This window comes from Alexandromys fortis, unplaced genomic scaffold, assembly GCF_014885135.2.
Source record: "Alexandromys fortis isolate MF-2015 unplaced genomic scaffold, M_Fortis_MF-2015_v1.1 scaffold_45, whole genome shotgun sequence".
NCBI classification, from domain to species: domain Eukaryota; kingdom Metazoa; phylum Chordata; class Mammalia; order Rodentia; family Cricetidae; genus Alexandromys; species Alexandromys fortis.
Window position 1 is genome coordinate 6,691,906 of NW_026067926.1, and position 18,869 is coordinate 6,710,774.

At 45.4% G+C, this 18,869-nt stretch overlaps 1 protein-coding gene across 1 annotated transcript in view; it reads right to left on the bottom strand.

The window, feature by feature from the left end:
* Iqck (IQ motif containing K) overlaps positions 1-18,869 on the bottom strand; it is a 116,913-nt gene that overhangs the window by 90,366 nt on the left and 7,678 nt on the right. The window contains exons 2-4 of the mRNA XM_050143383.1: positions 17,038-17,111; positions 12,942-13,071; positions 11,618-11,715 (exon numbers count right to left, since the gene is read on the bottom strand). Coding sequence (XP_049999340.1) covers positions 11,618-11,715; positions 12,942-13,071; positions 17,038-17,111 — 302 coding nt within the window. The remainder of the gene's footprint in view (positions 1-11,617; positions 11,716-12,941; positions 13,072-17,037; positions 17,112-18,869) is intronic.

Below are 18,869 nucleotides of genomic sequence, written 5' to 3' on the forward strand. Positions count from 1 at the left end.
GGATCGAGAAAGAGAGGGAAAGGCTGGATATAAGGGCACATCCCTTTAATCCTAGCACTTGGGAGGCAGAGGCAGGCAGATCTCTGAGCTCAGAGCTATTTCGGTCTACATCAGGAGTTCCAGAACATCCAGGGCTACAATAGTAGTGCTGTCTCACAAAGAAGGAGGAAGAAAAAGGCAGTGGCAGTGGCGACATGGGAAGGAAAAGAACTCCTGAGGGCCCTGCTGGCTGAGAACAAGATACTTTTGCAAATGATGTTACAAAGCTGTGGCTGCACAGAAATAATAACTGATAAGCAACTTGAAGAAGGAAAGATTTATTGTCTCACGCACTTAAGGGTTTCAGTCCATGCACTGTGGCAAAGTACAGCAAACACTGCCACAAAGGGGCTGTTTGCCTCCTGACAGCTGGGAGCGAAAAGAGAGCGAGGAAGGTCACACCCAATGACCTAACTTCCTTCCACCCTCCCCTCTCCTGCCACTAAAGGTTCCACCACTTCTCAGTAGTGCCATAGGGTGGGACTTAAATGCCAAACCCTGACAAGCTCCATCATTTACCCCCCCCCATACAAATAAATAAATAAATAAATAAATAACCAGCAGATCAAAGCACGTGCAGGTCCCTTCCAGAATTACCACTTATAGGGCCTAGGAGAAGAGTCAGTCAATGCCTAAACCATTTGGTACACAAGTTGGGATCCCTAAAACCCCTGCAAGGCTGGGGACAGAAGGAACTGTGTCTGCAGAGTTCTAGTGCCCTCGCCCCCACTGTCTCTGCCCCCACTGTGAGATGAGAGATAGTAACAGGAGACTCCCCAGAAGCTGCCAGCCAAATATCTGGGCTCATACAGTGACAGACAAGAGACCTTATCTCAAGAAGGTGGAAAGTGAAGACTGAGACCTAAGGTTGTCTGCGGACCTCAACATATGTGCTAATGGCACACATGTGCCTGCACTCACAAACACACAGCTTCCTCATACACGTAAGCACATGCAGAGATTTTGAAAAAGAAGAAATTATCTCTTATGTGCAATAGCTACAGGAGATTAACAGAAGACTAGCAACATTCATAACATGCTCTGTCACGTAACTGCAATCTTCAGAACAGGCCCTGACTTTGAAAGAACAATAGTCACCCACTTATCCGTTCATCCAGCCACCCAACCATCGTAAACATTTTGCTGCTTTCGAGCCACACTGTGAAGCAAAACAGAAAATAAGTAAACCAAGCATAAATAACCATAAGCCAGCATCTTAAGAGCAAACTAGAAGCCAGCAATTATTCTTTAGCCATATCAAGATGAAATGTCAAGGGCTCCACTAAGCCATGAATGACTCCACTGTTTAAGAGCCATTTGGATGCGAGTCTGGTGGCTGGTGGCAGAGAGAGAAGCCCCAGTTGTGTGAGCTTTGTCTAGAGGCTGCGCATTGCTCAGCTGAGGCATCCATGCCCGGTGACAGCACGAGAGGAACAGCTGCGTGGGAAAAGGGCAAACCAGAATAGCAGACGTTCCACTTGGAGGTGACAAATGTGGAGGCAGAAATAAGTGCATTTTTAAACCTTCAAGAATAGTCCAACCAAAGGTCATGCAACCAGGGCACGGAGAAATGGAGAGAATCATATTTAATTAAGAAATCCTAAGTCAGGAAAGTAAAAAAGTGAATATCTAACCTGTCTTGGATATGTGTAGCATTCAAAGATCTGAGCATCCTGGGAGAAGGCAAAGGAGCTAACATTCCTTGGTACCCATGAGAATTACTAAATAAATATTATTAAATATTTTCATACTTCCTCCCAGTAATAGGAGATACTCTGTTATCTCTTTAGTATTTGAGGAAATTAAAGCTCATTGTTAAAGATTTATTTTTACGTGTGTGTGTGTGTGTGTGTGTGTGTGTGTGTGTGAGTGTATGGCACATGCGTGCAGGTACTCAAAAAGGCCAGAAGAGGGCATCAGATCCCCCAGAGCCGGAGTTACAGGCAGTTGTGAGCTACGTGACATGGCTGCTGGGAACTGAACTCAGGTCTTCTGCAAGAACAGCAAGTGCTCTTAACTGTTGTACCACCTCTCCATCCCCCAAACTCAGATTATTTAAGGCCATACTGCAAATAAAAGGTCCAATGGGATCCTGGGCTTGCTGATCAGTTCTTGCAGATGAAAACTCCGAGAACCCATATTCTTCCTGATCTGTCACTATGACGTGTACACATTGCTGCTGTATCCAAGTCCTAGGCAACATCCAATGGCTGACTGCTTGTTTTTGTTTCTGTCTTGAGATAGTTATATATCCCAGGCTGACTTAGAACTCTTAGCAGCAGTATCTCCTTCCCGCTTCCATCCCCCCTCCCTCCCCCCTCAGCCTCCTAGTGTGGGATGCTGGTACTGACATCCAATGCTTAGACTGTTTTCATTTACTTAGCCACAGCTCATCTGCTAGGTGTCAAAGATGAAATACAAGTTGGCACAAGCCTGCCTCGTTAATCTCTAATACACACCGAAATGCCTTGGATTCTTTGGAAGCAGTTCATCATTGCCTGGGGCTCAAAACTGGTTTTTGTTCCTTTGTTTCAAGATTATTTATGAAACATTAGATATGCAATCTTCAATGTGAAATCTTAATTACTGCCCTTTTAGATGATTTCATACCCTCTGAAGGGTGTAAATTAGAAAAATAACAGCAGAGTGAACGACAGGACACACTGTGAACACAGCTGCCCTAGGTCCCAAAAGGAATCCAGCTTTGGTTCCAGGCTCGCTGTTCCTCCAGTCAGTCTTATGGGAAATCTCAGACACACAGAGGTACGAAGAACCTCTCCATCACCCTTCACCTCACACAGGGTTTACTAGCATCTGTGGCTTTCAGGACAGGGCCAGTCCTAAGAGGACAGATACTCTATGTCCACAGTCCCTGAGCCCCATGGTCACATGCAGACAACCTTGTGCGTGTGCATCTGTGTGAGGTGTATGCTAGGCTTCGAACACTCATTCACTGAGCCACGCCGCCAGCCCCACCTGCAGACATTCTGAATGAGTTTGCAAAGCCCCCACTGTGAGCATCTCATTGTCTCATCGTGCCCTATCCTGTGCCCTATCAACTTAATGAAAGGCTGCAGCACACTGAATCTGCTCTGTCCAGCAGCAGCAGAAGGAAGCGGGAAGGACTGGAGAGGTGGCGCAGTGGTAAGATGCTTGTCAGGACGAGTCCCAGGAACAGCGCTGGGCCCAGAGGCGCTCTCCTCCCCAACCCCTCCAGCCTCATTCCCTCTCCACCCAGCTGCACCTGGCAGCTTTTAACACCACAGAGAGAGGGCAGGTAGAGCCTAAGAGAGAATACAAGTAGTGAATGGAAGCCACGGGCCTGGGAGCAGGGAGTGAGAATTTGAAGCAGCTTAGCCTTCATAACCTGAGGCCAGCATCCATCTGTTTCCCAGCAGTCAGCAGCGAGGGGAAAGTGGGCGTTTCTAGCATCTGTGCAGCCTTCAGTTCTGTCTACCAGGAGGGACAAGGGCCCAGACAGGATCACCTAAGGTGTCCTCTGTCACTCGCTAGCTCAGGGATTCCAGGTAAAAATGAATTTTCCTCCAAGAGGGGTGGGGGTGGAAAAAAGAGGGCCTAGTTTAGAAAGTTCTCAGGGTGGAACAGGCTGGTGAATGGTGAGCGTTTGACCCCTGCTGATGGGCTGCAAACCATGCAGGTGATGACAACTCCTCTCACTTTCCTGGATATTCCTCCCCACCCCTTTTAATTTCATCTGTGTTTTAGGTACGTGTGTGCATGTCTGCATTGTATGGAGGTTGGAGGACAGCTTTAGGTGTCACTCCTCCTCAGGTGCCTTCCACCTTGTCTTTTTGGACAGGGTCTCTCTCTGGGACCTGGGACTTACTATGTGGCTAGTCAGGCTGGCTATTCCAGGGAGCACCTTGTCTCTGCCTCCCCAGCACTGGGATTACAAGCAAATGCTACCACCCCTGGATTGTATTTAGGTGCTGAGGATGGAAGTCAGGTCCTCATGCTTACACAGCAAGCTCCTCTGTTTCCAATGGATTCTCCAATGGCAGGCAAAACAGAGAGGAGAGTCTCCCCTACTGTGAAACCGGACTTGCTGCCAATCATCTCTTTGGCCTTTTTGATTTACAATCTCATGTGGGATTCCCCTCTGTCTGCTATGAATATTACCATTGGTTAATAAAGAATTAACCAATATAGCCAGGCTGGAAGAGATATATAGAGAGAGTGTGTAGGCAGAATCGAGGAGATGCCAGGTAGTGCCAAAGGAGATGGTCACTAGAACCTTTCCCGGTAAGCCACAGCCTGGTGGAGATACACAAAATAATAGAAATGGGTTACTTTAAGATATAAGAGCTAGCCAGTAAGAAGACTGAACTAATAGGCCAAGCAGTGTTGTAATTAATATAGTTTCTGTGTGATTATTCAGGTCTGGGCAGCCAGGAAACAAAAGAGCAGTCTCCATTTATAAAATGGTGTACCTACTGCCTGGTATGGATTCACATAAGAACTAAAAAAGCTTAAGAAAAAAGAGCTTCTAGACTCACAAAAATGAGAGCCAAGTGCTTCTTCTTGGTAGTCACATTTTTTTTTTCAGTTAGGCTCTGTTTGCTGGAGGCAAACAGAGTCGAGGCTTCATTAAGGGAAAGTTTCCTGACTCAGTATCAGCAGCAAAAACTACATGGCTTCTTTGAGAGACAACTTCTTGGTTTGTGCTCTGATTCTTTCAGGACGCCAAACTCTTGGATGGGGTCCGTGAGCAGCATGCTGCAAGTTGCTTGGTGGCAGCATGGGTCAAATGCTTCCCAGAGTTGAGGTGGTGAGCGGTGACTTCCACCTGGCAGTCCCAGAGCTGGTGGTGGACGCACCTCTGCCATGCTAAAAGGCCGAGAGAGGCTGAGCCAGCATCCAGGGCTGCTACAACCACACTGCTTACCATTTTAAAATGTTCCTGGTCAGAAAAGGATTTCAGATACCCCATAGGACAGATTCAGACATAAAAGACCTCTAAACGAAACACAATGTGTTTTTAAAAAAATGTACGTAGGCTTGGGAAAGAGAGAAAAAAGAATATAGACAGTTATAAAAAGAAGTAAATGCTTTTAAAAAATAAAACAAAATCTTTAAAGAGATAGTAAAATTTTATATTTATAAAAACATAAGAGTACAAACAGTCATATATCAAAGGAATAGAGAAAAATAAGCCATGTAAAGATGAAATATACACAGAGAGTCTGGATTACACATATTATTGTGTTTTCTTTGAATTTTTTGACTGCAGAGAGACATTTGATTCTAGGGGCTGCTAAGTTAAACCAACATAAAGGTATCTTGACTTCAAAATTTGAGTCTAAGGATATGTTGCTTTGGAAAGGGGGTTCTGCTTTTGTTCCCACAGAAGATGAGAACCTGTGGATTCCTTTCATACTAATGTAGCTTGATGGAATGAGACCTCCCAAAAGTTCTCCATGAACCCCTAAAAATACTTTGTCCAACAAAAAGCAGGAAGTAGTTTGGAGAAAACTAAACCCAAATTCCAAAAATTATTGCTTATAAATGTTTTGTTTTTATTTAAAAGTGATTTGGTATAAATTGTTAATGGTCACAGTCAATCTCTTTTTTAAAAAAAAGTTCATGTTGGTATGAACTTTGGTTTATTGATACAAATTTACGGTTAATTTTGTTATATGTGTTTTTGTTCTTATTTAAAGTAATATGTTTAGACAGCTCATTTAAAAATGTAATGTATAATTAAAAATTACAGATTAATAGGGAGTAACTTATAATAGTCAAACTTGTAGTCATGTTAGGTTTTCTAGATATACAGAGATATATTTCAGTTAATCTTCAACACTTTCAAAGACCTACAGAACATGGCATTTAAAATGTTTTAAGAACTTAGACTTGACAGTGAGATATGTCTGCTTCTGGCAGCACTATTTACTGCAGAGAGGTTGATGGGCATTGAAGAAACTCATTATGGAACTTGCCTTCAATGTGACAAAGCTAGCCATTTGGGCAAGAAATTGTTCTTGCCTGGACTGCTTAATGGTATGCTGCATAAATTGAACATGCAGGACCCACAGAAAAATGACTGCTGCACGTGCCTAAAGAAGGTGAGACAGCTCTCCAGAGTTCCTGTTTCACAGAAGAAACTGTCAGACGTTCTGCAGGACATAGAAGAAAGCAACTGATGAACTTTGCTATTACAAGGCAGAACAGATCTTCTAATTTCCTGCTTCATGGAAAAGTATGCGGGATACTATGGGCCTGTAGGCTGAAGATGGATGCTCCAATGATACAGAAGAACTTTGGGTGACTTTCCAGGCAACAAGATGTCTCTGTCAATTCTAAAGTTTTAGAAGTTGCTTATAATACACTTTCTGTTTACTTAGGTAATATTATGTCCTTCAGGGGTCTTTGAAGAGTTGAAATAGTTATAGTTTTCCTTAGTTATAATAAAAGATAAATTCGGTATGAAACTTTAGAATCACAAAGATAAAATAGATGATAGTATATTTTCTTTAATTATGCCAGATACAAATAGACTAAATATTGTAACTGTGATTCTTGCTTGAACATGCTTTGTTATATGCAAATTTATTATGTTAAAGTTAAAAACCTTCCTTTTTATTTAGACAGAAAAGGGGAGATGGTATGGGATTCCCCTCTTTATGTTATAAATATGTTTTATTACCATTGGTTAATAAAGAAACTGCTTCAGCCTATGGCAGGACAGAATATAGCCAGGCTGGAAGAGATATATAGAGAGAGTAGGCAGAATTGAGGAGATGCCATGTAGCTGCCAAAGGAGATGGTCACCAGAACCTTAACCAGTAAGCCACAGCCTGGTGGAGACACACAAAATAATAGAAATGGATTACTTTAAGATATAAGAGCTAGCCAATAAGAAGACTGAACTAATTAGGCCAAACTGTGTTATAATTAATATAGTTTCTGTGTGATTATTCAGGTCTGGGCAGCCAGGAAACAAAAGAGCAGTCTCTGGTTACAACAGTCTACCTCAGCAAAGCCACGTGTTAGTGAAAACACTGTGTTCACTGTGGTCTGGCTGGGTGTGGAGGAGCAAGATAGGGGGAAGCATTGAAGGGCCTCAGTTTGAATGCACCAGGCCCATGTGGCAAAACTAACCACTTCCCACAGAGCAATGTGAAGATAGCCTTTCGTGGGTGGAAGGGATGAAGTTCCTGTCCTCCTCTGTGCCCAGGACCACAGATGACAACTGACCTGTACTGTCAGGAAAGAGTAGGCCCAGGGCTGGGGCTGGGCCTTGCTGAGCCGTCATGCAAGCTGCGGGCCAGAGTAGAACTGCTCAGGCTCTAGCAGGTGTTTGATGACGATGGAGAACCTTCTAGAGACCCAAGATGTATTGCTTGACAGGTCTGAATAAGGCCCTCTTCCCCCTTTCCCATGAGGTTATCAATAAAATAAACCTACTCGTGAAATCATCGCAGCCTTTGTTCTCCCACCTCCACCCTTCCTTGGGCTGGGGCCAAGCACTGAGATACACCAGGGACCAGAAACAAGAGGGAGGTTACATGGGAGAAGCACAGAGACACTAAATTGCTACAGAGTTAACATTTATTGAGATCCCTGTGGGTTCCGGTCTGCCCTGAACAGTGCACCAGTAGCCTTGTCTTATCGCAAGAAGAATCCCTTGGGCAACACTTGACTGTCCTCCTTGTATCCGCATGAAAACTGTGGTGACTCGGAAGACGAGAGCCACTAGCTTTATGAAGGTGACCTCAGGGTCTAGGATATGATCAGTCCCAAGCAGACATAATGCTTTTGACCCTTGGTGCTGGGGGTTTGAACTCAGGGCCTTGAAGAGCTGGAGAAGAGCTGCAATGCCCTCAGTCCCTTTCTAAATTTCATTCTTGAGATGCCAGCATGCCAAGGTGCCAAGGCCAGTCTTCAACTTGTCCTTGGAAGCTGAGACAGCAAGTGTGTGGCACGACACCTGCCAGAGACAGACTTCAAAATTATATAACGTTGGCTCCAGAGTCTTGCTCCTCATCAAGGCCTGATTTACTGACTGCTAATTACTGGTAGGGAATCAGGCTGTGCATTTCCTGGCCTCGGAGCTTTCTCCTGCTACTGACTAAAACTCAGGAACAGATGTCTTGCTCCCCAGCCTGTCCAGAACTTCTCTCTAGGGAATAAGTCCAACAGAATGGCTTTCCAAAAAGAAGACGGGTGTTGGCCAAGGACATAGTAACAACTGTGCATCTTTGCTGTCTAACTGTGCTCTCACTGAGGACCAGCCCTGTGTTTACCAACGCTAGGGGCTTAGTAGAGTATTACTGAGCATTGAGAAGTATAAAACTAAGATAGGGACTCTGTCCTCAGAATACTCAAAATAGTTGGAAGGCAGGCATGTATAAAATTAAATATCTGTGGGTTAAGAATGTCTTAATTGAGGCTGTCTGAATTTACCATAAAATGAGGAACAGATGAGCGCTCTGAAATCTGAGAGCTGGGATCAGTTGCCTCTCCTTTAGGCCTCCAGGGAGCTGGGATACGGGAGGTGTCCCGCAGCTGAGTCTGGAAAACATGTAGCACTTGACTATGCAGAGGAGAGGAGCACAAGCAGTGATTTCTAAAACAAGGAGGAGCAAATGCACAGAGGCCCTGACGTGGTGAGGCTGGGGCAGGGAAAGGGGCATGAGCATCTGTTTAGCTGGGGGGGGGGGTACCTGAAAAGAAAAGCGAGAGGAGGAGGAAGGGGAGGAAGGGGAGTTGGAGAGACCCTTGAAAGCCAGGCTAGGTGGCAACATCATGTAGATTTGCCATGGTCACGTAGTATGGTAGCCCAAGTGTTCAAGGTCTTCTCCTTGGTAGTGCTGTCGGGAGAGCTGGACAGAATACAAAGTCCAGGTCTCTGGAGTGTCACCAAAAGGGACTGGAGTCCCAGCCCCTTCTCTGGTCTCTAGCTTGTGGTGTGAGTGGTTTCACTCTGCCCTCTGCTGCCACCATGGTGTGGTGCCTGGCACGAAGCAACAGTGACTCTGTCATGGGGGACCTCCAATACTGTGAGCCCAAACCAAACATTTTCTCTCCATCAGTTGATTATCTCAGGAGTTTCACTGTAGTGACAGAAGCTAACACAGCATGCTGAGCCAATTCCTACCAGTAGGGTGGAGAATAACCCCCCCCCCCCCGGTTTGCAGACTCCAACCCAAGCATGCATAACCCCCTGACTTTGATCCCCAGCAATCTTTAAGTCAGGCATGGTAACACACATTTGCTCTCGGGAGGCAACAGAAGGATCAGAAGTTCAAGGTAATCTTTGGCCATAGAGTAAGTCAGGGACCAGCCTAGGCTACATGAGGCCCTGCCTGAAACAAAACAATGAAATGGGGCAGGGCACAAATATGAATAATATCTTCTAATTCATTTTTGCTTTAAGTAAAGAGACAACTACCATGGAAGTCTACCAAAAGGAACATTATGTCACGTGGATCCAAGTGGGGAGCAACTGGGAGCCACAGTATAAGCGTAAGTCACAGGTACAAGGTGAGGGGAGAAGGGTGACATCAAGGTCTCACTAAGCAAAAGCTAAACATTTTGTAGGGCATATGGAAACAGTCTCCATGGAATAGAAAAATACCATCAAAGGAGGACCAGTTTGTCTCAGAAAGTGACCCTTGTGGGGTCAGAAGGCCAAACATGTGGTGATGTCATTGACTGTGATAACATTTACAGACCCCGGCTTTGTCTGTCAGCTGCCTTTCACCATAATCACTGCCTACTGTCTAAGTGCCATTGTGAGTCCGTTCACCTGGATCTGAATTCTGGAACCTACTGAAGCTCTGCGTCCTTCCCTCTTCTCATCACTGGACACAGGCAATACTCAGAGAATTTCCTGGGGCTGATGTGAACACTGATATAAAGGATGCGGATGCTCTTAGCAGAGAGGCAGGTGCAGAGCAGGTGCTCAACCAACAGGTTACCCTCTTGTGATGTTGTGGACCACTGTCCTCTGAGCATGGTGGCCATTACCGTCTCCATGAGAGCAGCTGAAACTACCCACAGGAGATGTTCAAGGCTGGGCTTGTTGTTTCTTTGCAGGGGTAGGGAGGGAGGGTCATTAGACCCTCACCTGAGATTCTAGATACTCCTTCCAATACCTCTCCCCTTACAAGATGCAGCTGCTAAAATGTATAGTGTGTAGAGGGTTAACTGAAAGGGAGACACCATCTATACAGCAATGGAGAGGTCGCCTTCCGTGCTGGAGTGACACTTGGCAGTGATTCGACTGTTTTGGGGTCACCCACACTCCCATTACAACTCCTTACCCACACTCTGTAAGTAAGCCCAATAAACATTGGTTGGCCAAGTTGGATTTCGGTGAAATTGTTACACTGATTGGTCATTAGTGCCTTATCTAAGGTAAGTAGAGCGTTTGTGTTGCCCTAGGGAAAGTTCACAAAACAGAGGGGGACATCCAAAAGTCTAATTTTCAAAACCATGTGGAAAGCAGTCCTCCAAATCGTCCTGTGAGAGGCAGAGAAGAAAAGCCCTGAGGGCTTCTATCAGGCTGTGACAGAATCAATGGATGGGGTTAAGTAGCTTCAGCACGGTAGTACATATGTGCGCACTTGGATCACACCATCTCCCAGAGTAGGTAGCAGGGAAGCTGGAGGCAGTGGCATAGCATTTTGATGCCAGCCTGAGGAGTCAGGTAGGAGGATTGGGTTTCAAGATAAGGTTTGAGGATAGCCTGAGGTACATGAGGCCCTGTTTCAAAAAACAAACAAACTTCAAACCTAAACCAACCAATCAAAAAATTAGCAAAAAAAAAAAAAATGGAGAAAGGAGAGGCCAGAGGAACCAGCCCAATCCAGAGACCAATAAGAAGCAAGCATGGTATACTGTTAGCTTTAGCTGACACAACCTCGAGTCACCTCAGATTAGCCCTACTGAGGAATTATCTAGATCAGACTGACCAGTGAGCATGTCTGGGGAAGGCTGCCTTGACTATTAATTGATGTAGGAAGACACAGCCCACTGTGGGCAGCAGCATTCCCTAAGCAGGGGCTCCTAGGAGTGTATAAGAGAGAGGAGAGCAAGGGGCCTGCATGCTTTGTTTCTCTCAGCTGTGGGTGTGATACGACACGCTGCTGCTTCAAGTCCCTGTGCTGTGACTTCTCAGCTGTGGTGGACTGGAACCTGGAATGTAAGCCAAATAAATCCTTTCCTCTCCTATGCTGCACTTTGTCAGGGCACTGTCACGGCCACGGAAATGAAAGCAGGACACGGGGTTAAACAGCATTCACAACAAATGGGAATAGAACTAAGAGAGCTGCTTGATGCCAAATTTCCCATCAGGGTAGGCAGAAGGCTAGGCAACAGAGACCTCTAGGGAGCCCAGGTGGCCAGAGTTGGCAGGACATGGACATTTATGTAGTACTAGATGCTGTGGCTGAGCAGGAGGCAGGGGGCAAGTGACCCAAACTCGGGCTTCCCTTGTAAAGGGGTCGTTTTTGAGGATAATAGCTCAATGGTACCAAGCTCATGGGCTGCCATCATACTGAAATGAATGAGCAAGAACCTAAAAATAAGGACATCCCATCAAACCACTGACCTCAAAACACTTTTCTCTCTTTGCTTGGTGAAGCAGGCTGGCCATTCCAGGGAGCAGAACTGGAAAGATGAACATTTCCAGATAATCTTTGGGGGAACCTGAAACAAGAATAGTCCCACTGAAAAACCCAAAAGACCTGGGTTCATCTGAAAAAGATATTCAATGCTTAACAGAGAGAGGAAGGGAGGGAGGCGAGGAGGGAGAGATAGAGGGAGGAGAACATATTCCATCTGGGCTGGTGCTGTAGCATCTCAGCTGGCTGAGTGTTTGCCTAGCATGCAGGAAGCCCTGGCTTTGATCTCCAGCACCCAATAAACTGGATGTGGGGGTACAGGCCTGTATTATAGAATTCAAGAAGTAGTGGCAGGAGGACCAAACATTTCAGGCAAACCTGGCTACATAGAAGTTCAAGGCAAGACAGGGAGACCCTGTCTGAAAAAACAACAAAACAAAAAGTGTCATCTATTCAACAGCACAGTCTGACTTGTCACTGTCTGCTTCAGGCTGCTGAGGGGGACTGGGTTACTAAGAGACTAAACTCGGCCCAGTGAGCCTCTGGACTCTGGCAAGGATGTGGTCCGGGCCCTGCCCAGGTCATGGCCTCCAGGTACCTGCTTGCAGCACCCAGGCAGTCACAGCACAGAGGCCAGTGTCTGCGGGAGCAGTGGGGTGTGAGCATGAGGTACAACAGAAACTGAGTCTAGAGAGGAGCTGGGATAGGGGACTTCAACAGATGGGGCCTGACAGCCACAATAATGGCAGCAGTGCCTAACCAGGGTCCAGAGCAGAAGGCACAACACAAGGAGAAAGAGCAAAGGAAGGCTTTATGAGCTGAGGGACCAGCAGGCTGGACCTGGAGACCTGACGACAAGACCTTTCTTCTACTCTGTGCATCTGTTTACCCTCCCTGTCTCTAGCTCAGTATTTAGTAGAGAATCACAGTGCTTGCTACATTCTCTCGACTACACGCTAACCTTCCAAAGACGTCAGCGATCCAACAACACTCCCCTTACAAATGAGAACTCTGAGGCTGGGGAGGCTGGGGGGGGCAGCTTAGCTTAGGTCCTGAGTTCAACTCCCAGCACCAATGTGAACAAGCCAAGTGTGGCAGTCTGGGCTTGTGACCCCAGGGCTAGGGAGCAGGATTCCTGGGGCTCGCTCCAGCCAGCTTAGCCCGTTTGGGGAGCTCCAGGCCTGCCTCCAAAGACAAAACAAAATGAACTACAACACACATGCTTATGTGTCTGAGCACCCCCACCCCACCCTGTGAGTGTCAACATTACACCCCAAACTACAGATGATGCATGTTTGCCTCCTCACTTACAGGTCTTGGGCTCTACCGTTTCTGCCTTCCTGGGAGGACAAGGCACAGGAGGCATCACTGGGAATGGGTGCACTGGGAGGTAGTGCTCCATGTTGAAGCCATGAGGAACCAGCTCATCCAACGGTGAGACCTACAGGCAGCAGGGCAGGGCAGTCAGTTCCAGAACAGCTTTGATAATTGGATTTTCTTTATTTTTTTAATTTTAAAATTCAGCTTATTTATGGTAGTGGCATACACACATGCCACAGCACATACATGGAGGTCAGAGGACAATCTGTGAAAGTTGGTCCTCTCCTTCCACCCTTTGAGACCCAGGAACTGAATTCAGGTTATCAGGCTTAGCAGTAAGCACCTTTGCACACCGAGCCGTATCACCAGCCCTCGGTTTTATCATCATCATCATCATCATTTTTTTGTTTTTTGCTTTTAAGACAGGGTTTCTCTGTGTAGCCCTGGTTTCCTAGAACCAATTTGTAGAGCAGGGTGGTCTTGAACTTAGAGATCAGCCTGCCTCTGCCTCCCAAGTGCTGGGATTAAGGTGTGTGCCACACTGCCTGATTTTCCTTTATAAGCTTGTAAGGGAATGAACTTCTGTGTCAGATAGATAGGTTGGGGGACATTCTGAATAGAAGTGTTCCCTTCCCTCCTGGCATGCTTTTAAATGGGTAAAGGGGTTGCGGATTTAGCTAAGTGGTAGAGTACCTGCCTAGCAAGTACAAGGCCCTGGGTTTGGTCCTAAGTTCTGAGGGGGAGGAAAAACAAAATTAAATGACAGTGGAGTTAAAAACCTTAGTGGGGAAAAGGGAGAGGAAGATCACCCACCTATGGTTGAAACATTGGCCAACAAACCAAAAAGAAGCAGGAGGCTGGGGAGTGGTAACAGCTCTTGTCCCACAAGTGTGAAAAATGGAATAACACCAGGTGGGTATGGCAACCCCCTGCAATTCCAGCCTCTGAGGTGGAAGAAGATCTCCAGAGCAATTGGCCTGGGAAGGCTGCATCAGCAAGCTCTGGGCTTGATTGAGAGACCCTTCTCAGTGAACCAGGTGCAAACATGACAGGACGAAAAGCCCTGACACCAACACACGTGCACCACATGTATGCCCGTATACACACAAACCTGCAAACACATATGAAAGTGGGAAAAATAAACAGGGCTGAAGTGAGCCTGGATGATCAAGAGAAGAAGGCGGGGAAGCCATAGGAAACAGTCTAGAGGATACAACTCTTCCCAGTAGAACCCCAAGGGGCACGGCACTCTGAACTGCTGGGCATTGCAACAGTAAGAAGGAGAAAGGCAATGCCACCCAGAGGTCACGTGAAACATGGCTGCTGTCCATGTCTTCCCTTGGGCTGTTGTCTCCTGTTGACATCTGAGTAGCTTCCTTTGCACCAGCATGCCCTGTGGGCCCCCAGCCTCCCCAGTGGCTCTTCCCTAAACAGATAAAGCAAAGCCTGAGGAGAACTCCTGTGGCATATTGTAATGGCACCCCAAAACCCACTTCTGATTCACAGGTCTACTGCCCCACTCGGAGATATTGGCCCTATTCCTGGTCACCCTGAAGTCTTCCAGAGGCAACTACTCCCATGAGCACCTAGGCCATGCTTCCCTATTCATAGAAGAGACCCATCTAGAAAGTCAAGACGTGTACACACAGGAAAGCAAGCACACCAGCTGTGATGGCTACTTTTAGATGCCAAGCTGAATACACTAAGGCTGACTGAGATCACTGATAAAGCTATCTGGTAGTCTGTAAAGGCAATCTGGTGATCAGAGACTAAGCTGGGCCTGAGCTGGGAAAGATTCACCCTCAATGTGAATAGGGACCCCCAAGGCAGGTAGCAGAGACGTGGAAGGAAATGAATTCTCTCTCTCCTAGAGTGTCTTTGCTTTGTACCTGCCTTAGATGCTGGGACTCCTTGCTACAGAGTTTTGATCCTGGAACTTGCATCTGCAGCTTCCTAAGTCTTGCTCCTTTGCACTTGGACTGAGCGATACACCACCAGCTTCCCTGTGTCCGAGTGTCCCATGCCTTCAGCCTCAGAGTAAGCAACACTGGCTTTCAGGTTCTCCAGCTTGCAGGCGGCCTGCTGTGCGACTGCCCTGTGATGGTTTGAAGGGAAATGGCCCCCAAAGGGAGTGGCACTATGTGGAAGTGTGGCCTTGTTGGAGAAAGTGTGTCACTGTGGGGGCGGACTTTGAGGTCTCTTTTCCTCAAGTTTCCCTCAGTGTGACAGGCAGTCAACTTCCTGTTGCCTACAAGACATAGCATTCTCAGCTCTAGCACCATGTCTACCTGCATGCTGCCATGCTCCCCTTCATGATCATAGCAGACTAGCCCTCTGAAACTGTAAACAAGTCCCCCTCAATTAAATGTTTTCTTTATAAGAGTTGCTGGGGTCATGGTGTCTCTTCACAGCAATAGCAAACTCTAAGACACACAGCTTTAGTTAATGTGTAAGATGATTCACCAGTGAGGCTCCTGTCATCTACCTACCTACCTATGTAGATCATCAGTCAACTATCTACTATCTATCACCTCTTATCTCTATCACCAATCAACTATCCATCTATTATCTATCTTCATACTCTATCTACTATGTTTCTCTACCATCTCCCTACCTACCTATCCATCTACCCAATCATCTGCTGGTTCCGATGCTGTTATAGCCTGTAGGTACTTGACTATATAAAAGAATATTCTTAAGTTCCCTTTTAAGATTGAACACAACTAAAGATCTTACACGGATCAAGAAAATCAACAGCAAAAAAAAAAAAAAAAGATTAAGAATTATAGCCATGGCTGGACATGGTGGTACATACCAGTAATCCCACCACCATCTAGGAGGCAGAGTAAGGAGGATCACCACAAGACCTTGTCTCCAAAATAAATGAGCAAATAAAGCAAGCAAGCATAGTCAGGTATGATGGTGTACACTTCGCACCTCAGCACTCTGAAAGCTGAGGCAGGAGAATTAAGAGTTTAAGGTCATCTGAACTACATGTGGAGTTCCATGCCAGCCTGGTCCTGGCTATATAGTGAGACCCTGTGTAACAAAGAAAAACTAAAACCAATAAATAGAACAACTATCTTAGGAAAAACAATTCAGGAAAGAGAATGACAGTATCTATAGAGAAATTTGTGTAAGAATTGCACCCACAAAGCAAGAACAGGGTGTTTGCAAAAAGGAACAATCACAGAACAAGAAAGAGTTTTAAATACAAGAGTTTGTCAGAGACCACTGCAGTAAAAAAAAAAAATTACTCAAAATCTAAAAAATTCAGTTTTGGTTCTATCCCTGTGACCTTGTTCAAGTCCCTTTACCCTGAGTCTTTTTTTTTTTAATTAAGGCTGTCAAAGGTATGCAATTCTGAGGTATATTTCCAAGGGTTCTCCCTTCTTGGCTGCTGGTCCTCTCTCAGCACACAGAGAAACCTGCTCTATCCACTACTGGTGTGGGACAATTCTGTATTCTGTCAATTATGTTTTAAATAAACACTGAGTGGCCAGTAGCCAGGCAGGAAGTATAGGTGGGACAACCAGACAGGAAGTAGAGGCGGGGCAATGAGAACAGGAGTATTCTGGGAAGAAGGAAGCTCTTTCTGCAGTCCTGTCCAGGATGTGACCTACCCTGCTGAAAAAGGTACTAAGCCATGTGGCTAACATAGATAAGAATAATGGGTTAATATAAGATATAAGAGCTAATCCGAAGCCTGAGCTAATGGGCCAATCAGTTTATAACTTACGTAAAATTCTGTGTGATTTTTCTTTGGGACATAATGACTGTAGGAACTGGGTAGGACAGAAACCCCAACAAGCAGGCCCTCATGTTACACACTACTGTTACTACATAGATCCATTGTAAACATGTTTTACAGCATGAGCTGGTCACAAGGAAATGTGAGCTGTCCCATTTAATAGAATCTACTCTAAGGTTCAAAGTGCATAGATGATGGTTTTGAAGCCACTCCATTCTCAGAAGAACCATGTTGCAAGTTCTAGCTCCAGTGTCTCCCCTTTCCCTCCCTCCCAAACCAGGATGTGACCCTCGGGGTTACTGGTGCTGTTCTCACTAAGGCCTAGCCCATACTCACCGAGCTCACTGTGACAGCAGCTTCCTGTTTCACTTTGTATCCTTCTGGAAGGGTAGGCAGCTCGGCTTCATACTCTAAAGGAAGGGAAAGTGTTCAGTTCTACACTTCATTGACATTTGTGATGCAATTTTCTTCGAATAAAACATTCTTAAACTTTATTTCAGTTGGTAGTTTACATAGATGAAACACAATTGCTCATTGGACATTATTGTTTTTATTTATTTATTCAAATAAATCAGTACTGGGATTGAGCCCACGGCTCTGCAGGGTAAGTACTCCCCTGCTGAGCTATATCCCCAGCCCCAGTTGGTTGATTTCTTTAAGCTGCCTTATTCAAAATGAGTAAGATGTTTGGCCCCTTGCATGAAAGTCAACGCTTTATGTTAGAGTCTGAGACTCTTCCCCAAATACTACAACTTCAGATTTTACTCAAACATGATGTAACTACAAGAACTAAGCACAATAAGACAATGTTAAAGACAACACCAAAGCCATATGTGGTGGTTTGAATGAGAATAACCCCATCTTAGTCAGGGTATCTATTACTGCAAAGAAACACCATGACCAAAAAACAAGTTGGGGAGGAAAGGTTTTTTTGTTTTGTTTTGTTTTTGTTTTTGTTTTTTGTTTTGGCTTATACTTCCCTATCACTATTCACCATCAAAGGAAAGTCAGGACGGGAACTCAAACAGTGTAGGAACTAATGAAGAAGCTATGGAAGGGTGCTGCTTACTGGCTTGCTCCTCATGGCTTATCCAATCTGCTTACTTACAAAACACAGGACTACCAGCCCAGGGAAGACACCTCCCATAATAAGTTGGGCCACCCTGCCATCAATAACTAAGTAATAAAATGCCTTACAACTGGACCTAATGGAGGCATTTTCTCAGTTGAGGCTCTCTCCTCTCTGATGACTCCAGCTTGTGTCAAGTTGACCTAAGACCAGCCAGCACAACTGACCCCTTGGCAATCTGACACACAAACACATCACTACCTTTTCCTTCTTATTCATCCCCAGGATCTCACATTAAAACATAAATAACTTTCAAAGTCCTACAGTCTTTATAAACTCAAATACATTAAAATTGCATTCCCTTTAAAATATTCCTAGCCTCCAACAAATGGTGCCGCATTGTGGTTCTCCTGTTTATGCCTCCATCTCCTACAGAAATGTTATGGTTACAGAAATTACTATGCCTAGTGCCTTGTGGGTACAGAGATTTGAACTTAGGTCCTCATGGTTGTGCTAAACTGTATTCTTTATCCACTGATTGATGGCTCTCCAGCCTTGAATTTTAATCTTGTAAGTTTATGATTAGCTTTTATTATTTAATGTTTACTTGTGTCTGTGTACATGTATGTGTTCCAAACATGCATGTGTGGAGGTCAAAGGATACTTATGGGAGTTGGTCCTCTCCTTCCAACACCTGGGTCCCAGGCTTTGAATGTAGGCCACCAATCTTGGCAACAAGTGCCTTAACTCACCAAGCCACCTCACAGCCCCCATATTAAACTCCAGGGCTAGTACAAAGTAATGGGGTTCATCATGGCATCGTTGTATATGTATATGTGTTCTCACACCCTGTTCTCCTTCATGTCTCTCCCCCTGGGACCATCTTTTCTAACAGTCTGAAAATTTGGTAAGGGAAGTGACTGTGTTTGTTTATGTAATAGCCCTCAAACAATAATTTATTGAACAAATAATAGATATATAAAACACAGCATGTTCAAAGTTCCCTTTGAACTCATTCATTAATCCACACCTAGTGGTGTGGCCCATTTTGTTCCAGGAGCCATCCCAGGTATCGAATACTGGGCAATCCCACTGTGGT